At 38.4% G+C, this 19,012-nt stretch overlaps 1 protein-coding gene across 2 annotated transcripts in view; it reads left to right on the forward strand.

The window, feature by feature from the left end:
- Positions 1-3,674: 3,674 nt before the first annotated feature.
- The window catches only part of CRISPLD1 (cysteine rich secretory protein LCCL domain containing 1), a 37,758-nt gene continuing 22,420 nt past the window's right edge, over positions 3,675-19,012 (forward strand). Inside the window, exons 1-2 of one of the 2 annotated variants that reach the window (XM_061994926.1) lie at positions 3,675-3,867; positions 4,781-5,103. In XM_061994926.1, coding sequence (XP_061850910.1) covers positions 4,846-5,103 — 258 coding nt within the window. In that variant the 5' untranslated portion in view covers positions 3,675-3,867; positions 4,781-4,845. Of the gene's footprint in view, positions 3,868-4,780; positions 5,104-19,012 lie in introns of those variants that run through there. The other variant, XM_061994927.1, reaches the window with a different exon arrangement.

Raw genomic sequence — 19,012 nt, forward strand, 5'->3', positions numbered from 1 at the left:
GCCCTGTATATGATTTCTATTAGGAAAACACATTGATGATGAAGTAAAACATCTTTTATTCAGGTCCTTGTTTATTTACAGTGACTGCTGGAATTCTCTCTCCTTGAACCCAGGAAGACTCTTAACAGCTGAAGATACTCTCTTCCTCAATCTTTAAATCACTATTTAGCTAAAGCTTAGGCTAAAAATCTTCCTTTCTAGGGTGTTCTCAATGCTGTATTCTAAGTGCTTGTCCAGCACGTCCCTGATGACTCCTTACTCATTTTTTGTCGGGTGGATTTTTTTGTGGCAATTATTATTGTTGCTGCTATAACTATTCAGAATACAGTCACATATAGTCTGCATATGGCCTGTCTGCATGTGCCTTTGAGAAAGGAGGATAGTTAGTTTTTATTTCAGGAAATGTGGTGGTGCCTAACTTTTTATTATAACAATTTTAAATTATAGATAGCAGTTATATCCTCAGTGTCAGAAGTTTAAACCAATCCAGAATAACCAAAAAAAAGGAGAAAAGGATCTCCCTGAAGGTCAAAATTTCATTTGGCGGGGTTAAAACACTATTATGTGGTCACAAATCATACAGTCATAAAACAAATATAAAGGGGAACAATCACAGAGTGTAAAGGGTTTATTAATTTGCTGATAAATTCTTTGATGAACAAAAAAATGTCCGTTTCAATAAGGCCTATCTCTGTGTTGATACTTGTTTTATTGAAACTAAACAATGCTTTATAGTATAATAAGATCTTCAGTTCTTCAAAATCTTAAAAGGAACTATGAGCCAGTGCTTTCCAAAAAGTGCAATAAATACTCAAAAATGAAAGATGGAAGGTGATGTTTGATCTACATCCTATTTAAAGGTCAGTACATGTCTGGTATTGCTAGAAGAGGCAAGTATTGCACTTTCCAATGATTAATGGGAACCACATAAATGTTCATAAAGTCCTTTAGAACTTTTCAGTTTCTTGTATACAACCATAAATGTAAATCTTTTCTAATGCTTTCTAATTAAATAGCACTTGTGCCTGTACAAAGAATAAATGGCATAGTATGACACATATTCTTTATTCGGTGATCAAGATGAATCTTTATCTCAATGGTAGAGTCTATGCCTTGGCCACCAGAGGTTCACAGAGGACATAAGCCCATCTAGGAAGACAAACAGGATGTGAGTATATTGTGGAACAAAGGACCACAATCAGTCAGAAGCACCAAGGGTCTTTGGATCCTCCTAAGGACAAGGAAGGATGACTTGACACTTATGGTCCCAGGCAAAGCACAACGAGATTACTCAACTTGGAGAAGAAAACAAAAGTTAATTTAATCCATCATCAATCAAAAAACATAACAAACACAAAACAATCACTCATCTCTTAAACACCTCCACCTCCGTGGGCAGGTTGTTCCAATGCCTGATAACCCTTTCAGTAAAGAAACTCCTCCTCATATCCAGCCTGAACCTCCCCTGGCGCAACTTGAGGTCATTTCCTCTTGTTCTATTGCTTGTTACTAGGGAGAACAGACTGATGCCTGCCTTGCTACAGCTTCCTTTCAGGTAGTTGTAGAGAGTGATAAGGTCTCCCCCAAGCCTTCTTTTCTCCAGGCTAAACAGCCCCAGATCCTTCAGTTGTTCCTCATATGAAATGTGCTCCAAATCCTTTACTAGCTTGGTAGCCCACCTCTGGATCCTCTCCAGCAGCTCAATGTCCTCCTTGTAGAGCGGGGCCCAAAACTGGTCACAGTATTGGATGTGCTGCCTCACCGAAGCTGAATACACGGGAATGATTACCTCCCTCCTCCTGTTGACAACACGGTTCCTTGTGCCACGGTTCCTACATGCCAGGATGCCACTGGCCTTCTTGGTCAACTGGGGACACGGCTGGCTCATGTTCAGCCACTGTCAATCGACACTCTCATGTCCCTCTCTGCCTGACAGCTTTCCAGCCACTCCTGCCCAAGCCTGTAGTGCTGCTGGGGATTGTTGTAGTCTAAGTGCAGGACCCAGCACTTGGGCTTATTGAAACTCATGGCATTGGACTTGGCCCCGCCATCCAGCCTATCTAGAGCTCTCTGTAGAGCTTCCCTACCCTTGAGCAGATCAGCTCTTCCACCCAGCTTGGTATCATCTGCAAATTCACTAAGAGTGCATCTTGTACCACTCTTCTACCTCCTCTTTGGCTGCAGATTTCCCTCTGTAAACAGTAATCACAGAGGTGCCAGATTGGCTTGGCCAGGCTGGAGCTGGGTCCACCTCAGAGGGATGTTTTGAGAACTGCTTATTCGGACAGCATTGAAGCTTCCTCCCCCTTTTACCAAGCAAAAAACAGCTCCACACAAACTCATGATGGAATATTAAAAAAATGGAGATTTGAGGTGTAGACTGTATCAAATTCTTATAATTTTTGTTTTCCTTTCCATGTCTTCATACTTTTTTGGGTGCTCAGACTCTAAGTGAGGGTCATTCTGTACCAAAAATGACAGATATTAAAGCATCCTGCTACATAAACCCTGAATAAACTTGTATCTAGTCTGTGTATCCAGTTGCACAGTGGTGTTTTGCCTCACACAATTTTGCTAGGAAAAAAAGTTTAGTTCCCAATACTTGGGTGCAGAGGTCCACTTCCCAGCATTGCAAGGTCATAAAGATCAACTAATACAGAGCATAAAAACTTTTGTATATCATGGTGGGTAAGTAACAGAATACCTAGAGCATCCTGCACAACAGGTTAATTTCAAAGTCTTTAGGGAAATTATAACTCAAACTGGGAGAGTACAATAAAAGGCACTGTGTTACTTGCATAGCATTGTTTCTCTTGGGCCCATGAAAACTGGAAGTGTTTGTAGGGTCGATCTGAAGCCAGCTGGATTCTGATGAATTTTAACCTCAGCCTCTCAGTTTCTGAAAATGAAAATACAGAAAACCTCTGGAAGCTGGTACAGCAGTCCTGTGAAGACTGGAAGCTGGTCAATCCTGCTGTTAGTTCAATGAACCGAATTATACTAAATAAATGAAACACTGTCCCGATCAGCTTGCATAAAAATTCAGGCTAGAAGACTTTGATGAAAATGCAATGAAAGAGTATGATGCCTAGGCTTACTGGACACAGAAATAAGTGGTTATGGGCTTTTGAATTCTGCTTTGTAAAGAGGAGGCTTATGCATCTGGTCTAAACCCACAACAAAATTCATGTCCTGATACCTCCAGACATATTCACATGTTCTGGACTTCTGCGGAGCTCATGTACGAACACCATTTTTTTCTCTTTGCTGTGTCTCTGCAGGAGCAGGCTGGCTTAGCATCCTCTCGCCAGCTTCCAACAAATGGAGGCAGCAGGGCAAGGGGCCCTCCTCGACTTTTCTGGGAGACAGCTTATTTGCAGGACTGAGGCCAGCTTCTGGCAGGAGGCTGAGATCCCAGCCAGCCGTCGCTGCCCGCGGGCCTCGAGGCACCTCCCGAGCGCTGGCGGGGGCTCCGCCGCCCCCAGTTGTTTCCAGGCCGCCTGGGCGAGGCCGGGCGGCGCGTACGCTGGTGCCGGAGCTGGGGCAGGGGCGCGATACTCGGAGCGCGGCGCAGCGCGGCGCGTCCCGCCCCGCGGGGTGCCGGGGAGGGGTGTCCGCCGCACGTCACCGCCGCCCGCGATAAATGCCCGGCGGAGCGGGCGCGACCGGGACAAGCGCGGAGCTCCTCGGGGCCGCAGCGACCCGGAGGGGGCGGGCAGTGGCCGCGGCTCCGCTGCTGGACGCGTCCTACCCGCCGCAGCGAGTGGGGCGAGGCCGTGCCTGCGCCCTCCGGCCCCGGCCCCGACGCGGGCCTGGCGAGGAGGTGGTCGGCGGAGCGCAGCCGAGCCGGCCGCCGAGTGAGGAGGGGTAAGGGCGTTAGTGGCGGGCGGCCGGCGGCTCCCCGCAGTATCCTCCCGGCGGCGGGGCAGGGCGAGGGGCGGCGCGGGCAGGCCCCGGCGGCCGCGGGGCGCTCCGGCCGAAGGGCCGGCTGCCAGGTGGGGAACGGGGCCGAGGCCGGCCCGCCGGTGGCGCGCGGGGAGAGCCCAGCTCTGCCCCCTCCACCGCTTTTTGTTTGCTCCCAGCGGCTAGCGGTCGGTGTGGCGGGAGCCACGCTCTCCTCTCGCCCGGGGAGTGTCGGTGGCTTTCCTACCTCAACCACTCAGTCATATAATATCCCGTGTTGGAACGTTGTATTCTTGGAAGTAACTGTACTTTTTCTGAGAGTTATCGGTGCTTTTCTTTGTTTGGTGAACAGGATAACACCATTTCCCCCCATTTGCTTGTCCGACTTGAATACCTTAAGTTTTGCTACGTTTTTGGAAATAATAAAACAAAAGCTTTAATTTAAAGTCTTATTTTGTAATGCACCAAGAGGTGATATTTCACATCAACTTTACTGTGTTTTTCAGTTCACTTTTTGACAGTGAATGGAAACCTTTTAACTTTTTTTGTTGTTGCTGTTCTTAAATTCCAATGCTGGAAGACCTTATCTGCAATCTAATCTTCACTGATGTCTGTCTCCTTTTAAGTAGTTATGAAATGCATGCTGCCTTGCATGCTGGCAGTGAAATGTGCATGCCAGTGTAATATATAAAACCACTTGAGCAAACTGAAGTTCATAAGGTTGATGATAAGCTGTTTTCCCCAATCAACAGCATATACTTAGAAGTTTTTTTCTTAAAAAAAAAAAAAAATCATCCTACAGTTTTTCTGACAGCAAGTTTATATAGTGCAGTACTTTGACCTCCAAATTACATTACTTCCTCTTATGCCTTTACAGCCAACAGACCTGGAAGAAAGACTTTGTCTTGGAGCTAACTCCTGAGCATTTTGAGTTCGTTCATCATGAAGTATGTAGTACAGGAATGGCTCAGAGTAACTGCCTTGCTATTCATAGCTCAAGTACTTTCTGCAATGGTTCTTCCCAATGCCACGGTCTTAGAGGAACTTTTGGAAAAGTACATGGATGAAGATGGTGAGTGGTGGATCGCCAAGCAGAGAGGGAAAAGGGCTATCACAGACAGTGATATGCAGAGTATCTTGGATCTTCATAATAAATTACGGGGTCAGGTGTATCCACCAGCTTCCAATATGGAATATATGGTAAGGAAAAATTGATAGTGATGTTCAGAAAGAAATGCTCTTAGAATAGTTACTACACTTTGTAAAAAAGCATACTTTCAGTCTTAGCTTGCTTGTTTTCTCGTTTAAAGCAGTTGTTACTTCCTTGTCTTTTTTTGTACAGGGGTGAACTGTGAGATAAAAATGCCTGATTGTGGTTCAAGTGTCATGTTCTACTGATGCTAGTGGGTTTAATCTCTCACAAGTCTCCTGAATTTAAGTGGCAATTCCTCAGTGTTAGGGGCCAATTTCCAAAACTGCGTTACTCAAAATAGTTGATTGTGGCCTAAGAAGTTACCATCTAAGAATACTGAACTATGAATTTTCAAAATAACATAGATTCTCTCCCATGCTTCTAGGTTGGATGGAATTTCTGAGCAAAAAGAGACTCCTAGAACAAGGAAGTCTTCTATTTAAGTTGACATATGTTAGTGGAGTCCTGTATGTTCCTGTATTTTAACAAATTAATAATGTAATACATAGTTTCTGTTTGTGTTTGTCCCTTAAGAAGCCTCTGTATTTGATTTGTTGTTAGTAAGTTAAATCTCCCTTGTTTTAGAACTTTGATTTTATGCCATAATTCAAGGCTCTTTCTCCTTGCTAATGAGATCAAATCAAGTTGTTAGAGCTTTAAAGAAGTACAGAGGGGTCGAACAAGACGGGCAAAGTTTTTTCTGTATTCTTGATTCCACAGAAAAGTTCAAATCTTTTTCCCACATCCACCCTGTGTATTATTTGTTTATTTGTCCAGGCGCTAGAGTACTAACATTATTATAGGTTGGGTTGTTTGTAGCAAATATTACACAGATTTCCTGATAACCTTTGTAAGGTTATGACAGTGGATCATAGGAACACATTTCAAGATGTAGATATCTTTCCCAGCTTGCAATGATGTCTCTCAGCTTGGGGATCTGATTGAACTAAGCATGTATGTGTCCTGGGGAAACCACATTTGCTTATACTACCTATAAAGGCAGTTTAACTTAAGTTTTCCTATGTGTTACTATACTAGACTAAGAGCCATCAGAGAGTTAGTTACCACGTTTCCTCTCCAAACAAGGGGATGATAATATCTAAAACCCCTTTAATTCTTCCATTTACAATTGTCTGCACATATCATTAGACTTTGTTTTCTGTTGTAGCATTTTCAGCCCTTGTTATAATATGAGTTATGTTTTTCTTCTCAATAACTCAGGTTGATTTCTTTCTGGAAACCTTAAGAAAAAGCTGTCCAGCCTTTTTGTAAAATAAGAATAAGGAGAATTGTATTGTTTTCTTCTGTTAAGTAACCACAAGATGTTTTTTTTCCCTGAGATTCTCCAAAGGGTAACTTTGATTTTTAGTTGTATGCCTTTTTCCAGTCCTAGTACCATTCTACATTTGCCTGTGTTATATATCATGGAAAGAAAAAATTGAATGTACTCATTGAGTTAGATTTTTGACAACTGTATCCTTCAAAAATTACTCCTGCACTGCATGTGCTTTGGCCTAGTGTTTTGTGTTAGGTCTACATCTGGAAAAAGTTCTGTTGTTTTTTCTGTGCTCCCCAGTGACTCCTGACCCAGTATACAAGTAGTGTGGAAAAGAGATTACTTGATTTTAATGTCAAGGAGATACTATGTCTCGTTATTCAGAATGGAACAGCAGCTTTCAAGAGTCAAATTTAGTTTTGGTGTAATATCCAAGAGAATCAAGGATTGGGATGGAGAAGAGTTTGGGATTTGTTAATGCAAAGGAGCAAAGGGTCCTGGCAAAGGATGGTTACATGTTCAGGGAAAGAGACTCATAAGACGGCATGAAGAGGGGCTGAGAGTCTGGTCAAGAAGGCATTGAGAAGTCAGTGATGTGGAGGGAAAGAGTGTTTGATGAACAGATGTGGTAAGGGGAAGAGCTACAAATCTCTGGGCAGAGAAAAATTGGGAGCAAGAGTTTATGGAGCACAGATTAAAGAGCAGGTTAAGAGCACCAAAATTTGCTATGAGTCTGTTGAAAAAGAGTAAGCCTGGGAGTGGAAAGGGAGATTGTACCTGGAGGAAGTTAGTGGAAGTCAGTATTGGGAACTGAGAGAGGATGGATAGGAGACAGCGAGAGCCTTCCACTGCTTTAACAGAAGGAAGAAATTGTGTTATTTCTGATTGTTAGCACATATATTTTTATGATACAGTTTCTGATTGTGTGTTTGTCTACTCTTTCTGTACGAAGTGTCCTAAGGGAATCGTGGCTGTTTTATTGTTTACTAAGAGCAAAATTAAAGTACATAATCGTAAATGCAGTGAGAAGCTCCAGATTGAATGGTAAAGAAGGAGTAATAATAATGAGTAATAGCTCATTATGGAAGCATAATTTCTTTCATGCAAAAAAATTCTTTTGCAAAAACTAATATCTGGTCATTATCACAGTGCATATATACAAGAAATAAGTTGCAAAGGTAAACTCCGTTCTGTTGCTCCATAACTTCTGACAGGTATAGCTGTATAACTATTATTGCTAGCTATTTGTCCATAATTAAGGCAAGCTCCTGTTTTGACACTTAATATTCACCTTTCTAGATGCATATTAATAATATGAAAGTTCCACTTTTCCGGGTAAAGACATAAATGCTCCTAGATCTAGTTTTCCAAGGGTCTGTGACCTCTGGATCAGTTTTGTGAATGACAGAAAGTTCAAATACCCAAGTATTGACAGAATTAAAATGATACTTGGCTATTTTTTGTAAAATAAAGGATAGGGAAGAATGGGAATGTTTAATTTAAAAAAACTTGTCATCCAGTAGACCTGTACCACATGATGCATTGGGTCTTACAAAGGTGAATTCTAGCATTCCAGAATAGGGAAGTTTGTTTGCCCAATATTTAGTGAGATAACTACAGGTGAAATACCTTCATCTAATTTTTTAATGCTTTATTAGTATGGACATACTGGCAAATAAATCTCTTGCTACAGCCACAGTCATGTCGCTGAAAGGTGCTCCTTGTACTCATAAAATCTGTCATTGTAAACAGAGCTATCTCTTATGGAAGTGAAGTTTTGTGTCTTATTGAATCCAAATGGAGGTGGTCAAGGTCCAAGTGCTTCTTTGTTACACCTGTCTCTCTTGAAGTCTGTCGTATAGATCTGAAGGAGCACTTGGAGCTGAGAGAAGGTGTGTAGGGGCTGCATGCCCTTATCAGACTGTTAGTGTGTAGCAACTAAGCTAACCTAACAGGTGGCTCAGGCTTAAATGCCTGTGTCCTGGTCCTGCCACTGTCACAAATCTGAGTTGGCGATGAGACTGATCCAGGTAATTAAAAAATAAAATCTAATTCTTTAAAATATAATTTCTAATTTTTTTTCCAGCCTGAGTTATGAAAGTGGCTCCCTACATGACTGAATCAGATGAGTACCAGTACTGATAAAAGAGGATGGGATTGCATAACCAAGGAATGGGAGGGACTGAAAATCATACTTTCAGTAAGAGCTATTGGTTATATGTCTGCAAAATTCAGCCTTATATTTGAGAGAATTGTAAGGCTAATAACCACATTTTGGTTTAAATAAGTTGTGCAGAGGAGAAAAACTTTGAAGATGGTCTCCAGCATGTAAGATCTTGGTTCTGTTTAAAGAAAAAAACAAAAAAAACAAGTTGAATTACTGATTTTTCTGTACAGTTGCACACTCTCCCCTTATTACCTTGAAAAAGAAAAAGGGTACTGGGCTATCACAGTTCAGAGACCTAAAGTTACAGAAGACAAATCTAATGCACAGAATGTTCTCGTGGTTCTCTGGCTGAACTTACCGGATGAAAAGTTCATCTTCCCACGTACTGTGGCTCTGGTGGTGAGCAGTGATGGATTCCTAGGGTAAGGGGATAAGAGGAGGGCATATGAACAAATAAACTTTTGCAATGAACCCCACAGCTTCCAGCAAGCAGCAGCTTGGGAATTTTTCAAATCTACTATTGTACTTTTTGTGTCCAGTACTCTTAGGTGGAATTTTCTTTCATAAATCTGAAAGCTTTTGAATCCATGACATCAGGTTACAGAGCTCTATACATTTAATTAGACACTATGTGAAAAAGTACCCTTTTTTTTTTTTTTTGCTTTAAACTTGTTGTTTAATTTGTTTTTCTTTATTGTGAGAAATTTCCTCAGTAGTCACATCTTTTTCAGCTGAAGAGTCCTACTCCTCTTAATTGAAAACTGCTCTGAGAAGATACTCTGTTTTGTTATCTGCTATGATAGTACTGTTTTCCTTTTAATACAAAGGGAATAAACCAAAGTTGATAGTTACAGCATACTGCAAATTGATATAGTGGGTAGGGAGGAGGTTGCCTTTGTTGTGCCTACTAATAATTTCTAACATTCTTTTACATTTTAACTGTGGCTAAACTAAACTCAACATTTTCATAGAGCTTTGCAAAATGACTCCAGGATCTTTCCAGTGTGCTAAGAGGACATTTACTACACTGCAGTGAATGTATCTCTAACAATGTCCTCATTATTTTGCATGTGTTCATATTCAAGGCTATTTTGTCTGCTTATTATTGGTAAGTTGCCCGTCTTTTATCTTTTACTTTCTTATCTTGTTTTTAAGTAGTGAATACCATCTTGCATTCCCTTTTCTTGAGCTGTTGTGAAGACAATATACAGCAGAAGGCAATGTGCATGTCTTGCAGGGAATCTGAAAAATGATTGCTTATTCTTAAGTCTGTTCTCTCTCTTTTATCACTTTTTGTTGTTATCTCATGACAGCTTAGTTTTATTCATTTGTCAATTTTTTAACTAGCTTAGGAACTTTGTAGAAAAGATTAACTACACTTAACCCTTTTCTGCTTGTTGTTGTTGCTTTCAAAGTCTAATATATTTGGGAGGAATTCATATTATCTGTATATTTAGTATGTTTTTAATTTATCCTATGGATTCTTTCCAATGTAAGGCAGCTTTTAATCTGCAGTTTATCAGAACCTACTAGAAGCTTTTTAAAATATTAACACTCACACACTGGTTTTTTGGTACTCTTTTAATGAGGCCATTTTAGGACAAGGTGTATAACACACAGTATTTCCGAAGTTTCGTGATCAAGTTATTCCAGATTCTGCTCCTGGCAATTTGATACTGTTAATATTTTCAGTTTCATCTAATGTTTCTTAAGTTTGATATGTAACCTCCGACTCACTTTTGGTGTCTCTCCATATAGAAAGATTCTGGCATGAAAACCCGAATAAGCTCATTTGTAGGAAACAACAGTCCGACAAATGCAATAATTCCTCTGCAGTGACCTTATATGATCTTATGACTGCATGTTAGATCATTCTTTCCTAGACCTCTTTCTTCAATGCTGGGAGAGTTTTTGCATTGACGCTATTATGACTTAAATAGAAAAATTAAATCTTTATTGAGGTTATGATGAGAAGTTTCATATGAAAATGTATGACATGCATGCTGTATATATGTTTATCCTAGCATATGTTGTACGTAACTCTTTCCCAGTAAAGAAAGGAGTAAGAAACATTTTCTTTTTGGCATGCATAAGAATGTAAAAACACTGGAGAGGGAGCAGAGAGGGATGACATTTACCCTCCGGCCTTCCAGAAGCACACGAAAAACTTTATCAGTGCGTTGTATGAAATATCATACTTTCAACATTTCCTCCCTGGGCCATTGACACCACTGTGGCCTTCACATCATGAACACACTTAGGATATGTCTGTATGGAAGAGATAGCCGAGCTAGTATTGAAACTGATTTCAGTTGCAACTGGCAGTGGTCAGTGTGACCAGAGCAGCATGCTGTTGTAGCTCTTCCACTCTGTGGCTGCTCTGATGTCCCTACCTCTTCATTTTTTTGTACTGGAGATGTCTGTGCCTGCCCAGCCTTCCTTGGCAAAGACCTAACCTTTAAGACAAAAGTGGGAATGGAATATGTAAGGCAATATGTTCTTTCTGTAGTTAAACTTGTGATTTGGCCAGTTGACTTTAGACAACCTTACACATTCTATCTATTCCCACCCCTAAAAAAATCCCATGCAAGAGACTGTGACCTAATCAGGAAATTAGTATGTTGATTTGCCATGGATTGATGTGGAAAGGCCTTATTCTGTGTTTCTCAGTTAGAAAGGGTTTTATTACATTATTAAGCAATACTTACTAGATTATAAAGTGTTAGCTCTTGAAACACTTGTTTTAGGCACTAACAACTTCCTAACCTCTTGATTTTTTTGTTTGTTTGTTTGTTTTGGATTTTTTTGTAGACATTATTTGTGTATTTGGACTGAATTTGCAAATACTTTTTCTTTGTGTTAATTTCATTGACAACAATACACCTTAATAAATCTGAATATATTGATGAAAACTAGAACTTTTTTATGATTATCTTTGTCAATACTTTAAAAATAGTCATTATTATTTGGATAGTGGAAGTTGTTGGTTCCTTTTTATTCCACACAGTTGTACTCTGCAAAACAAAAGGATCCACTAAGAATAAAATTTACAAAAGCAATTTTGATTAATGAATTTGTAATGCATTCTATTTTAAACTGTTCTTCCAGTATTCATTCCTTCCTTCCTTCACAAATTAATAAGTTAAATAGCTCATGCAAAATCCTCTTTTCATGCATGTACCTTTGTTGTACAGAAAAGTGTTTAGGTTCCCAGCTTCATAGATAGTAATACATTTCAACCTGGTATTTCTTGGCATCTAGCCCCACACTACATTTTGCAATTACTGCAACTGGAGAACATCAATGTCCTCTAGGGCAAGTAAGTCTTTACTTATTTATTTTTATCCTTCCTTTGTCCAGATCCTGCTGATAAATGCTAGAGATGTTATTGCAAAGCCTGTGCCTTGATTCTGTTAAGTTTTATGTTGCAGCCCTTGAGAAGAAAATGCAGTCTTCTGGAGGTACTTCATAGAAGTACCTCCATACTAGAATAATTTCCTCGGTATCGCTGTATGGTTCTTGGGGACAATTATGGATGTGTATCTGGCAGCAGTATTGAATCCATATTTTATTCGCAAGGGAAAAAAACAATAAATTATATTTATTCTTACTTTTTCTTGGTATAATACGTGGATGTTGAGTAATTTGGTAGAGCTCTTGTATGGATAAATAACAAAATGTTGTTTATGTCATCATAGTGAGTAAATAGACATTAAAATAAATTTTTGGATATTTTCTGATTATTTTAGATCCTATGATCTGCATAAGTCTGTCTGTAGCAGTTTCTCTATGTGTATCTGTCAGCTCTCAGCTGTGGGTTTTTTTTTTTTTTTGTCTACAATATACTTAGGAGAATTGAAACAGCATTAGGAAATGTAAAAGAGAACTTTGTTGTAGACTTACACATTTTGGTGAATTATTCTGTGCTGAACAAAAGTGCCCTGTTGAATATCTTGGACCTTTCTGACAAGAATTTTTCATGTGTCTGTTTAGTGTATCTTGCCTGTTTTGCCAAAACTCTACAGGGATACTTGGTTAAAAACAATTCCCATTCCTTTTGAGCAGAGGACTTTGGTTTGTGGAATTCCTTAAGTGGCTGGTGAGCACTTTGGGTGCCAAGAACAGAGCAGCTCTTTTCAGAGTGAACCTACCTTCTTTCCTTTTGGTTTTCCACTTTTCTGCTCCACTTCAAAGGTTGGTAGAAGTGCTTCAATTTCTTTGCCTGTGCTTAAAGGCTTCTGACACTGCATCAAAGAACAGTGACGTTGACTTTTCCTCTTATTCTCTCTGGCAGTTTTAGCAAATGATTGTGCAATGTGAAGTGGCCAAGAAAGTGAGTGGATAAGTCCGTGGTATGACTTATATTGATGTAATGCCAACACCAACTGAGTAACTCCAAGTAAAGAAACTGGAAGCGGAAAGTAGCAGAAAGACTCATTGTCTTAAAGTTTAAGAGAGCCTTCTCAAAATAAAATAATTAACAACACAGGACAAACACCAATTTTCTTTTATTTTTGCTGTCAGAGCACTTTATCCCCCATATAAAAAATATTGTTAAATATTTTTGTAGCTTATATATAAAATACAAACTGAAGACAGAACGAATGGATGAGATGTATAGGAGTAACCCCATATAGCCTGTCATCTTCATGATATCTGCCTGGGAATCTTCTTTAACTTAAGGTTTTTTTAATCAAGAAAAAAAAAATATTTCTTTAAATAATTCATTGAAATGGTAGATATTAATTTACCTTGCTGTAAATATAGTCCTCAATCTTAGATTTGGCATAATTAGAGGAACTGTCATAGTTAGAAAAGTACATTTCTTTAAGAAAACTACGTTCTGTCCATGTAGGGAAGGACAATTTTAATTTTATTATCAAAGAAGATAAGAGTTTCTTAAAATCCAGAATTTTGACTGCCTGATACATATCATGATATGTTTGTCCTGAATTCCCTGTTGGATCTCCAAATGGTCAGGAACTCCTTCAAAACATTAAACAACACTCTTTTTTAAAAAGATTTTATTTAAATTTATTTTAACAGTAGATTGATCAATGTATTCTTTCTGGCAGTAAGTTCAATTCAGTTATGTCAAATCACAGTGGTCATCTTTTAAAAGCATTTACTGTAACACATTTTTGAGATACTGAAGATAATTCTTGTTCAAAGTCTGGGAAATTCTGTAGCATCTTTAAAACTGCTGTATTAAAGAAGTCAGTTACAAGTAGTTTATTGTGGTCATCACTATTAAGATTTGAGGAAATGACTTGTGCTCTGGTCAATTTGCGATTAGCTGTAAATATTTATCAATCCTGTTTGAATTGGATGTGTGCAATTCATTCTTTGACAACGGAGAAGATGCAGTAGTCAAGATCAGCTTTTACACTGTTGCTTGTCTTCCATTTGTGTCAGAATACAGAAGTGAATAGATGACTTTTAGTCATGTTCTAAAAGAAAGTCTTTATGCACTGCTTTTAAAAAGTAGCAAAGTAAATGCACTGTTTCAGAACATTTTGGAAAACTGAATATTCCAGTAAGATATTTTTTTTTAACATGCTTAAGAGTACACACAGAATTAAATGTGATTAGTCATGTCTTCTGGTTCCTATTCCTGGTTTTACTTTTTGAAGACAAAAAGCTCAAATATATGAAACTGTAATAGGGAGATACTTCTTAATATTAGTGCAATTTATTCAGTGTTTGGGAACAATATTTTTGGCTTTATACTACTTTTGTGTTTCCAGGCAAAAGCCACATTTTTCCAGCCTTCTACACTTTTCCAAAAGAGCAGCTGAAACCTCAAGGTCTATTCAGGGATCTCTGCCCAGTTTAAAGCTCTATAAACTCCATTCTACCACATGGTAGCATGTAAGGTCTTTACCATTTCGTTTCTAGACTGGCAGTAGTTCTCCAGGAGAGTATCCTAACTTTCTTGACAGTGAAAAGTTTAACAGTTTCAGCTGTCCTCTTTCTTTGCGCTTAAAGGATCTATCAGTACTACTTATTAGTATGTTTGGATTTATATTTTCAAGGAGAGTTGTCTGGCTCTTCAGTACTACGATGTTTTTGTGGTTACTCTGCCATATACTATTAGAGACCTTGGACTACTATGGAAGCCATGTTTTTTTCAGACTCTGGTGACTGAAAGTAAGCATTTTAGTCAGGTGTAAGTTACTGAATTTTCAGATGTGCTAATTCTTATTAGTTTTCATAGACTTCCTTCATCAGCCTTGGTACAGATGAAAATGCTTCATTTAAGCATAACAGTGAGCCAAGCAGATGAAAACTGCCAATGTCTGTTACTCAAGAAGATATCATGTCAAACCATTCTATTTTACCTTTTTTTTTTTTTTTAATTAACCAGCATAGTGTATCAGAGGGAAGTAGCAGGTGTTGTATTTTTGACTTTTTGAAAGTTTTTTACACTCCCCACCCTGACATTTTTGTGAGTGATAGTTGACAGAAGCTCACTGTTAAACTGACAGAGACGGAAGATGTTAATGTTGTTGGACCCCCCATCTCTTTTTGGTTAAGCACTTAGGTCATGACTTGTGTGAGCAAAGAATACTCTTGAAAACTGGAGAATACATTAACATGGACACAGGTTTGTGTTGTTTTAGAGACACAGTCAAAAGTAGAACAACTTGACAAGTGGAAATAATGACCTGGAATCAATAAGATGAAATTGAACTGCAAGGTCTGGAATAAGGAAGAAATCAAACACGTAAAATACAAGGAATAAAACATAGAGGTAACATTTCAGTAAAAAGATACAGGAGTTGCACTGAGTTAAAAAATACTATGAAGCCACAGTCTTTGAAAGGAGACTTCACTAGGGTAACCTGGTGAGATCTTGTCTGAAATGCAATGTCTAGATTTGGTCATTTATTTTAGTAATGGTCTGTCCATTCTAGATGGAATATAAGACATTAATAAATTGATTAGAAACAAAGAATATGTGATTTATTAAGAAGACTGAAGGAGTGAAGCAGCTGAATTTGGTTAATCTGGGAAATAGAAAAAGGATACTAGAGGAGAAGAGTGACTTCCTTTTTTATTGGCAATAAATTATCAGCTACCGTTGCAGGGCAGGAGGTTAAGGTTGCATGGCAAGGAAATCCTCTGTATTCTTACACTGATAAAACTCAAGAAGAAAATTACAGTAAATATTATTCTGAAACTACTGTTAGTAGTTTTAATTTTTAAAATGTGAGTAATATGCATATATTTGATTCTGGTTCAGTGGGAGCAGCTAGATAGACTACAGTCAAGATCAGTCTCTTCAAGCCATTTTCAGATATACCCTTCTGTCATTCTTTGCTGGTGCCATGCAGCTGATTTCTAGTTCTTAACTGTATTTCTGGCTTATTTGCTCGTGGCATTTCTCATTCTATGTTTTATCTTTCCTTTTTTTCCTTCTCAGTGTCATAAGTCTTAAAGAATACAGTGGATTCTATTAAAAGTAAATACATACTCATACTGTACTGTGGTATTTACTTTACCACTCTTTCCCTATATTTAGAATGTATACAGCAATGAGGTATTTATACTATGCCATGGTAAATGTTTGCTTTCAGTTGAGCCCACTGTACTTACTTTTCCATCTTTACTGACCTTACATTTTAGCTCTTTTTTCCTTTCCATATAGTACCATTACGTATGATTTTTTTTTCTACTCTCCTACCTATATGAAAATCTGTCCAATTTAAATGTTGTCACTGTATCTTTCTTTCTTTCTTTCTCTTTCTTTCTTTCTTTCTTTCTTTCTTTCTTTCTTTCTTTCTTTCTTTCTTTCTTTCTTTCTTTCTTTTACTGGGAAATGAGCTTTGAGCTACTGGGCTTGCCAGTTTCATTGCAACACTGGTTGGTATAATTGGTGGAGTAACTTATGCTGGTCTGCCCTGAGTGAGAATGTACTCTTTTGATTTAACGCTCACAGAATACAAATGGTGGAATTCATTTCACCAAGTCTTTGATGTCTGTGGTGTAGATGCCTGCATTTGAGCTGGTCTCCTTTATAATTAGTAGAGAAGTTTGGGAATTTCCAACACACAGTTTATTTCAATTAAAGGTGGTTAGCTAAAATTATCTCCCTCTATAGATGCTTATTTGTCTATGTAACTGCAAAGGTAATTTAAGTAATTAGCTCACATGTAGGTATCTGCTTTGAGGCTATTTAAATTCAGGTGAGGTTAATCACATTCCATGCCATTAGTTTGGCTGTTGATGAATTGTAGTTTAAGCTGCGGCATCCTCACTGAAACGTCAGCTCCTCCATAGCAGAACATTGGTTTCAGTCTACATGCTACTTGAACCTCATGTTGACAGAGGTTAAATACCACAATTTGTAGTCCAGACTGTAAATTTGAACTGGTGTAGTTGTGATTTATTTTAACGTGATATGTTATAAAACCAGAAGCATTCAGAAGATCCATATTGCATGCAATGTCCTTGCTACAAATCTTGTAACCTTCTGGGGTAGAATAGTCAGCAGCTGGAGTCAGTAACTGCTACTGCCATTCAGTTCAATCTGCCACTTGGGTTTTAGCGTCAGCTGGTCTAATGTGTTCAGAACATTTGTGAAATGCTGATAGTGACATATCTGTGTGGATCTTTGACTCTGCACTAGATTTTAACAGTATATTGATACTGACAATGGTGAGGCCTGTGTTGGGAATTGTTGTGCAATAGGGGCAGATTTGTAGAGCTGAAGATTTGGTGCTGAGGACCAGATATTCATGCTGTATGCAATGTCAGGGTGTTTTAATTTGAACTAGGTCTAATCTGTGTGGACTGAATACCCGTGAGCAACTGCAAAATGTTAGATGCAGTCCTGCAGCAAGTTCCTGGCATATACAGTGAGAGTGATCGGAACTTTCTTTACAAAAGTAAATTCCTGATATTCAAAAAACCCAAGTCACAACCCTCATCCAGTTTGAGTTCGGTCATAGTGGTATTGCAACACAGTTTAAAAGATCAGTGTAATTTTATGACTGCCGATTTCGTGAAAAGGAATGTTTTGGATAGTCAATCTGGATGAAATCTAATGAAAATGCCAGAAATAGCATAAATATCCATGGTACTTGGATGATATGCAAGTTGTTTTCCGAAAGAGAAATGGGAAGACACTAGATGAAGTGTTTAACCCTACTGAGCCTGTAAGGCTAAAGTGTGTAGGGCTTATTTTTTTTTTCTCTTACTGTAAAATAGGTGTTCACAGGGACTGGAAGTTTAAGCAATGCTCCTAATGTACATAGTGACTCAAATATAAGTTTGAAATAAAATTTTACAGTGTGATGTCCATCATTCTTTTGGATAGCAGAAGCATCTGACTATAGAACATGTCAACTTGTCAGTGGTGATAGAATTGAGTCTAGAGCAGTAAGACTTAAACTTAGGGGTTTTGCTTATGCGTGAATTATACTGTGAGAGGAACATGCTTCACAGAAATGATACATAAAAAGTTAATGTAGACCATTTCTGTCACACAGGAGGATAGAATACTAAAAGTTGAAGGAATTGAGGGAGAGTATATTTGGCAAGGTTAAAAGCTTAATCAAGATAGTATCTTGATCAAGTATTGAATAAGTGCTTGAGCAAGTCTGCCTTGCAGGATCTTGAGTATCAGTAAACTCAGTATTGCCTATTCCTGTTTTGTTATGTTTTGGTCCCATCCTTCTGAATTTGGAAATTTTTACATCAAAAACTGAAGCAAGATGAGCATCTTTAAAATTATGATCAGCATCACTACCCTGTTGCTCAGCAATCTCTGACAAATATTTGAGCATTTTATTCAACAAAGTACAGACAAGATCTTGTGAATGCCACCAAAAAGGAATATAAAATTATTATACTCATAAACCCATGATTTATCTCTGTAGAGGATATAAGTCTGGATTAATGAATCTGTTCACCACTTGGTACTAGACTAATAGGCAATAATATGGGAGGGAAGGACATTATCTTTTGCCTTCATAAGAACCTAGATTTCACTTGCTGATGCAGTCTTCAGATATATGTGTGCACTTTACACACCATCCATCAGCTATTAGCATAACAATACCCAAACTCCTTTTGCTGTTAGCACCATTTAATGTACCAAATATCTAAATTAGCTGTGTGAATTCAAAGAAATGTATACCTGTATACTCACAGAGCCAATGTGAACTTGTGGTCATCTGTAGCTTAATTAAAATAGTATTTTTTTTTTTAATTATGTAGTCCATCCTTAAAGCAGATGTGGACAAAAAACTAAGAAAAAAACTTCAAAGAGATGAAACATCAGATACAGACTGGAATATAAGATTAATATCTTTTTATTGAAGACCTGATCCGTAAACTTGTAATACTGGTATAGGATTTGTAAAAGCCATGTGTGTGACTAGTAAGGTAAAGTCAAAGTCAGCAGGCTGCAGTTGTAAAGAAGTAAATTTGTAGATATGGTTATCTCTGAAATCTGAAATTAGGAAGT

The sequence above is a fragment of the Colius striatus genome, chromosome 4 (genome assembly GCF_028858725.1).
Source record: "Colius striatus isolate bColStr4 chromosome 4, bColStr4.1.hap1, whole genome shotgun sequence".
Classification (NCBI taxonomy): Eukaryota; Metazoa; Chordata; class Aves; order Coliiformes; family Coliidae; genus Colius; species Colius striatus.